The 8,164-nt window shown below is 33.3% G+C and overlaps 1 protein-coding gene across 7 annotated transcripts in view; it reads right to left on the bottom strand.

The window, feature by feature from the left end:
• LOC106871418 (protein FAM89A) overlaps window positions 1–8,164 on the bottom strand; it is a 22,660-nt gene that overhangs the window by 3,130 nt on the left and 11,366 nt on the right. For 6 of the 7 annotated variants that reach the window (XM_052971996.1, XM_014917849.2, XM_014917853.2 and 3 more), the window contains 2 exons: window positions 6,411–6,627; window positions 535–621 (listed from right to left, as the gene is read on the bottom strand). In XM_052971996.1, coding sequence (XP_052827956.1) covers window positions 535–621; window positions 6,411–6,608 — 285 coding nt within the window. In that variant the 5' untranslated portion in view covers window positions 6,609–6,627. The remainder of the gene's footprint in view (window positions 1–534; window positions 622–6,410; window positions 6,628–8,164) is intronic. The other variant, XM_014917850.2, reaches the window with a different exon arrangement.

Consider the following 8,164-nt stretch of genomic DNA (forward strand, 5'->3'; position numbering starts at 1 on the left):
TAGGATTTTCGAGCGAGATCGTTGCCAGTGCCCCTGGACTGGCTTGTGCGGGTGGCACATAAAAGACACCATTTCGAGCGTGGCCGTTTTCGTGCGGGTGACACGTAAAAGCACCCACTACACTCTCTGAGTGGTTGGCGTTAGGAAGGGCATCCAGCTGTAGAAACTCTGCCAAATCAGACTGGAGCCTGGTGTTGCCATCCGGTTTCACCAGTCCTCAGTCAAATCGTCCAACCCATGCTAGCATGGAAAGCGGACGTTAAACGATGATGATGATGATGATGACTACTAAGTAGTGAAAGCAACAATCTAGGTGGGAACATCACTCTGACAAATACACAATATATAAATTCCTCATCTCAGAAATATAGAATTTTAAAAACTTAGCCTGTACAAAACTAAAAATTTTTGGTGATAGCCCAATCAGTTGTATTAGTCCAGTACTTGACTTTTACTTCATTTATTTGAATGGAAAAAAGCAAAATCAATAATAGCAAGATTTGAACTCACAAACAAAAGGAAGTAACTAAATACCTTAAGTGGCTTGAATTTAGATGAATAAGGGGTGATATGTTGAATGACACAAAAATTCAACTGAAACTTCTTTCTGGTTTTCTTTCTCTAAATATGAGCAAAATTTCACTTAACTGACAATATTTTATGCGTCATTCAGTAAATCATAACTTAAATTTAAGCCATTGATAACATGAGTTATTTCCCTTAGCTTATTTTTAATTATGTAAATTACTACTGGCTTAAATTCTTTGGAATTCTTTAATTTCTTGAAATTATCTCCCCTTTTCTTTGGGAGTCACTAACAGTTACTGTTAGCTTTTCATTTTTTTTTGAGAAACTAAATCAGATTTTATGCATGCATTAGTGAGTACATCACATCTTGGCTTTAGTAACTAAATACCTAAAGATATTTTGTTCCTACTGTCCCTATATTACAAGAAATTGCTGAATGAGAGGAAAGAGAGAGAGAGAGAAAGTCTAATCTAAGTAGGCCAACAGAGGGAACAAATATTGAAGATGACAAATATATTGTCAAAAGTGCAATCAAGGATATGAAAGCAGAGAAACGAAACAAGCTGTACTATCAGATAGTTGCTGAAATGCTGAAAACATCCAGAGAAGTAGAATATATATTAATCCATCTCATAGTCAATATAGTGTTATGAAAGTTGGTTCTCTTATTGAACTCATCAATATCTTTTCATTGAATGTATGTCTGATGTTTGCCCTTGTATCTAGTATTGTTGCCATATCTGGGCTAGTATCTCTACTGATGTTCTACTAAAGTTTCTCCTCTTAAGGTGATTTATCTTTCCATTGTTGTTTTCTTTTCGAAGCGTAAGTTTCTACTCCAATAGTTCTTTTCCTTCAACAAGTTCTCTAGCTTCTTGTTTTTCCAGATATAATTTGAATTCTTTTAAATCATATGTTGATTATTACATGATTAGAGCAACTTCTCACTAGAGACCCATTTTGTATAATTCTGAACACACTACACGATTGCTTAAATCTGCTTTATTGCTGACTTCTTGCTACCTTGAGAGAAACTTTAAAAAAAAAAAAAATCATAACAGGTAGAACAAGCATAGCAATATTATCATCAACTGCTGTAAGGGAAAATAAGATACCCTATAGAGAAATTAACTTCAGAGGTATGCAACTGATGCACTAAGTTATGAAAGCAATAGAAAGAGTTACAGCTAAAAATAATTTATCAATGATGGTAATGTGGTTGAAACTCAATGGGATATCAAGTCTAATCATCTTACTATCTTAATAATTTTCATAATAATAGTTATGACTTCCTGATAAGAAAGGAAGCCTTAAAGTAATAAGGGATAGGAAAGAGTATCTAAGACATCTACAAAGAAATTTAATAATTTCTTCAAGAACATAACCATTATACTTTGTTTCCAGTTGATAGTTAACTTTGCTCAGATCTCATCTCATCTTTAGTTGGGGCATTTTTGGACAGGCATTGAGACTTCAAACATTATGGAGACAGTATGGTGTCCATGGTGTTTTGGTAACTTTGAATAAATCAAATGCAATCATCGCTATTTTTATGTCCACTTTGCATACTGGTTTAGGTTGGATGGTTATACAGGATCTAACAAGCTAGAGGACCACTTCTTGCTGGATGCCTTTTTTTTAACAACAATCACTTTATAGACTGTATTGAGTTCTTCCTTTCATGGCAGCAGCACCAGTGAAGTTGCTTCATAAATCACAAGACTAAAGACACCTTGTCTGAGAAGGAGAACAGAAGATAGAGTGGTTGCTTTATGCAGTATGATGAGAGATATAATGGGAGGAGGAGAGACAGGTTTGTTGTGGAGGAGAATCATGGTCACTCTGCAAGAGTGGGGATGGAATGGCTGGAGTGGTGCCACAAAGAGAAATGTAGTAGTGATGAGGTATCCAAACAAACACCCAAGGTAACAAGTTCAAGAAGATGAATAGAAGAGAGCATAGAAACAAAAGAAGCAACAGGGACAGTTATGGTTACAAGAGAGCAAAACAAGGGTGAGAGATGGATATAAGCATGAGGTGTAGGTAGTCAGATGTATATAAGAAGTGAGTGTAGTAAATAGTGAACAAGGGTAGGGGTGACAATAAGTAAATGTAGGGGTGGGAATGACAATTGGAAGTAAATCAGGGGAGAAAGAGCGGTGACTAGCAGCACGATACAGGTGATATGAAACAGCCTGTTAGAACAGGTTCTAATTTTATTACTTACAACGCCTACTGACAATTTATAAAAATATTTAAATCTCTAGCTCAAGCAAGCCTCTACCTCATCAGAAATGTTACAGGACACATCCATTACTTGAACTATATCGAGCAGATTATTTCACATACCTGTCCCATAAAGTGTGCAACAGTGTTTAGTCCCAGGTTAGTGCCTGATTCTGCAGACCTATGATTAAAGTCATTCCATTTAGGATCAGCACATATTTTTGTATATCAGTGTTTACTTTGTCTAATGTATTTTTTAAAATCTAGATGTGATTTGACTGTTATTTATAGCAGGTTGAGCAAAATAGGTCAAGTAAGAGAGAAAGAAAAATTTATGTGCATGCATGCAGTTACATTAGAAAGGCTTCATTGACACACTTTTATTTTCCCCTCCATAATAAATTTGAATTACATGCTAAAATAAAAAGAAGATATGGTCATTAACTTTTATAGATACTTTTATGTCTCATAAGTTTGACTTTATTGTTATTAAATAATCGAGTGAGCTTCTACTAAATAAAATGGTTATGCCTTTCTTATCACTTTATGAAAGATTTCTTATGTTAGATTCTTTTAGATTTGATCTTAGCTAATTCCTTTCTCAGCCATAATCATCATCATCATTTAACATACTGGCATGGATCAGATGGTTTGACAGAGTCTGACAAACATAAGGACAGGCTGTTAGATAAAGGTAACAGGTGCTGGGTAGCAACAGATGTAATTTGGGAGAGAGTGTGTTGTGAGTGATGAAGAAATGGGAGTCCTGGAACAGAGATGTAAGGTAATGGGTGATAATGTGTGCTTGGTGGAGAGCAGTATACATGCACATGTTACAGTTTCTTAACCACTACTCTTATGTTAGGGTGCATTTTTCTATGGGTGAGCTGGTCCTCTGTTGACTGCATACTGCTAATCATTCCTGCCTCATAATTCAAATTAAAAATATTTTCCAATAACATAGATTACAACAACTCAAGTCATCTGTCCTACATAATATTTCAAACAAACAGTTGAAGGTTATTATTTCATTGACTGATCAAGTGAATATGAGATAAAAAGGATCCCATAGTTAACACCCAAGATGGCAGTTCTATAAATTATGTGATACACATATATATACACACATATATATACATGTATGTATATATACATATATGTATATAAATATATAATTTAGAGAAAAGAACCAAAATTCATGAACTCATCCATGAAAATCCACAGTCACATATAAAAAAATTTAATAAGTAAATACACTAAAAAGAACTATAATAAAATACAAAGTAATAATCATTAAAATAAGTATGTATATATATATATATATATATATATATATATGTGTGTGTGTGTGTGTGTGTAAGGTATGTATTGGTGAACTGCTAGAGAAAGAAAATTATGTCAGGAACTTTAATCTTAAATACATAATATTTGTTAGGGAGAGTGTCTGTAGAAAAGATCTATCCCATAGCATTTGTAGGTCCCCCAAAAGAAGTTTAACCCTTTAGCATTCAGATTACTCTGTCAAATGTAATGCTTATTAATTCAAATTCTTTTGAATTAATTATGCATTATCTTGTCACTTCAAGATTTTAATGTAATTGTTTACTTTTACAATGACATTGTGTAATAAGTGATGGCGGTGGGGGGCAGATCTGGCTAGTTTGAACAAAAAAAAACAAAAAACAGGTAAGATATTTTAGCTGAAAATGGCTGATTTAAATGCTAAATGGTTAAGGTTACAACTGTAAATTTTACTAACTTCATGTCTAGACATATATTGTCAGAAATTAACCAAACATGTTATCAACATGTAACAAAATATGGCAAGAAGCTAATTTGATTTTTCTATACACAGCTATTTACAATTGAGAATGCAACAATTTTAATTACCACAGCTGAAATAAGACATACATACACTTCCCACACAATACTGAGTAGCTTTTTAGTATGTAAGGCAGAGAGAGAGAGAGAGAGAGAGAGAGAGAGAAAGTAGAGAAGGCAAGAGGTAGATATGTGCTTATATAAATTAATTGAAAAAGAAATTGAAAGAAAAGATGTTTTGTTGATAAATATTAAATAAAGATTGTTTAAAGGAAATCTAATCAACAGTATAGAAAGATATGGTACTTAAAATGGTTATAACTCAAATTTCACAAAAAACAGATATTGTTCCCATAGCATTTCTGGTGTTGGGTCACCTGAATTTCTTTTACCAATTTTATCCGGTCTTCTCAGCCTTGGACTACTCGTTATAAAAGTAAATATTGGTGTAGTTTCTAATCACTGGATTTGGTAAACCTGATGGTACCCATCTCTTCAGCACATGGGCGCCATTGGTTTTCAAGGAGTTCAATTACTTTTGGCAGGATCTGATTTCCAAGCTTAATAAAAAAGCAGTTTAGTGACCAACCACTCGATCATGAGCAGTTAGTACCGAATTACATGGATCAGTGGCTGATTTCCATCAGCCTATTGACAGAAATGATTCTGATCTGACAAGAATACAGATCTTAATACATAAAGAAGTATGACAATAATATTAAAGTATGATGGGGTGCTGAAAGTTCCTGGCTTTGGGTAAAAAAAAATACAAGAGGATCAGTTAATTACAATTTTATTCAACATATTCCCACTCAGATTCACATGCTTATTGCAGCAGTCCTTCAGGTTTTCTAAGCCCTATAAAAATATTCAGAAGGGTAGGCTTCCAACCAAGCCTTTTGTGATACCCTTAAAGCCAGAAACTTTTCAGTACCCCCGCATAAATAATATTCAGTTGGAAATGTAAAAATTTCAAATTATAAAGCAAATGTTGTTTACAGGGTAATTAGAAATGATCCTTAATATAGTTACCATATGTCAATAGTGTAAACAAGTTACCATTTCATATGCCATACAACAAAACAATCACATTATTTTAAAAAGAACAGTGATTCTGAACAAGTTATAAAATACATGCACAGACAAAATAATTCCAATTCATTCTGTAAATTGGTTGGCATTAGAAAGAGTATCTACTAAAGAAACCATGCAAAAACTAAAACATTAGAAGACAGCACAGTTATCTATCTTGCCAGATCTTGCTGAGTTGGCCAACCCATGCCAACATGAAATGTAGATGTAAAATTATAAATATTAAGAAAAACTAAAATGGATAGCAAATAGCAAATCAAAGGTTAAGATGTTTTATCATTGTGGTTGTTTTAATTAATTTTGAAAATAATGAAGGATTTAGTAAAATAATTGTCATTATTAAGCAGTTGTTGGGAAGCTTTTAATTTAGGTCACTTGAAAACAAAAAAAGCTTGTATCATAGAATTAAGGGCTGTTGAAGGCAAGTTATTAGCATAAGGGTGAATTGATTTCAGGGATGTGCTTGGCAAGTGAGTTGAAACTGAAACAATTTTGTGACTTCTTCAACTAAACACAAAGGAAAGTGGATGGGATGGAGTGGTTAATTGATGATACAAATCCTGAAGTCATATTTAAATAGACAAAATTAAATACAATAAATTAATTACTCTAAATCTATTATTCTTACATCTTGTCATCCTATTTTCCTAAATTAACATTTGAAAAGAACTAAATAACTTCTCAATAAACAATACCAAATTGAATTTGGCATAGTATAATTTCTGACAAAAATTTTAACTTACCATTTCTGAACGCAAGCGTACCAAAGCTAGATTCAATTTACAAAACGAGGAATTCCTCCAGTGTTTTTGATCCAGATCATTGTCCTCTGGTGAAACATCAAAGTGTGAAAGTATTTTTTCTTTACATAAGTTTTCAAGCTTCTCTCTGGGAATTCTTTCACTTTCTTGCTGGTAACTAGTTACATTGTTATTATTCATGGTATCTGTATCTACAAGTCTAGAAATATAAAACAATAGAAACCAATGTTCACGAAGGCACAAAAAGTTAAACTAAAAGTCTTTATTCACAAAAATATTTTACATGATTGTGAGACTCCACAATGCTTTACCTATTTTCATGTCTCATCTCCTCTATATCAAATGCCAAACTACCATATGCAATAGTTTGTTGGTACCATTAAGGTAGAAGCTCTATTTCAAGGGATCAAAACTGTCAGAATCCTTAGTGGGATAACTAATGAAGGTTCAATTTTCATTTGTTTTGTCTTCTACATCTTTTTACTATTTGTGCCAATTCTTTACATTCATGATTGCTAATATACAGAGCCAAGTTTTCTTGGTCCCCCCCCCCACCACTCTCTCTGTGTTTGTTTGTTTGTTTCATAAATGCTTGGCAAGGATTTAAACTGGGGATGTGTTAAATATTGCTTAAAAGGATACTATATACTATATTTCCACCATCAACATTTACAGGTCTATTTATCCATGGAGTGGAAGTATCAGCTGTACAATATAATACAACTCATTATTTCTCTATAAGGCTTAAGACCTCACCTTAGTATGTCTTCCATAGTATTCCTCCTCTTCAAGCAGATACCCTTTACTGACAACATTTTCCATTTATATGTCTATACAAGAACATTCATCTCTTCAGAAGATATTAACCTATGCTTTTAATGTCTAGCTCATAACTTAATGTACCTACCTTTCTGATGCAAGTTAATTTTACATATCTAATTTCACCTGTTTCATATCTGACCAGCTTCTACAAGTCTTCAATTACATAGCATCAAACTTTTAACACCTACTTTAGAGTCTACCTTTTCTTATCATTAGTAGTTCGCTGAACTTCTTCCACTGTTTTAGCTTTTTCCAACACAAATTAGATCCGCTAGAGAGCAGTAACTATCAACTCTAACAAGTGAGCTAAGTACTCCTGTACGAGAAGTTCTAATTCTTTCAGTTTGTCAGAGATTCACTGAATCTGTTGTATAATCATAACCATATAAATTAACTACCTACTCATTTTCTATATATCAAATAAGGTCACTTGTTAGAAGGTGCTGAGATTTGTGCTGTGACTGACAAACTATTTGTCAGTTAATTATTTAATCTTTTGGAATCAACCAAAATGCCAATTTCGGCTGATTTTAAGGAATTAATCAGTTTGTTTAATCCTTTGTTAGTCAGGTTAGTCATCTTTAGACATCTCCAACAAATTCTGCAATAGAACCCAGGTCATCAGCATCTGAAAGTTCCTAAGGACAGAAGTCTGGCAAACATCTACCTGAATATTAAATTCCATACTGAACTCACTAACAGTCCTAATTTTGAAAACAATATGGTTTTTATCCCTTAGTGACCTCCAAACTAGAATGTGTCAGCTTGCCCAAGTGAATAATTTTTTAGTCAAGAACTTCTCTGACAAACACCTGATTGATTGATTGATTGATTGATTGATTGATTGATTGATTGATTGATTGATTGATTGATTGATTGATTGATTGAGAGAGAGAGAGAGAGAGAGAGAGAGA

Source organism: Octopus bimaculoides, chromosome 1, assembly GCF_001194135.2.
Source record: "Octopus bimaculoides isolate UCB-OBI-ISO-001 chromosome 1, ASM119413v2, whole genome shotgun sequence".
NCBI classification, from domain to species: Eukaryota; Metazoa; Mollusca; class Cephalopoda; order Octopoda; family Octopodidae; genus Octopus; species Octopus bimaculoides.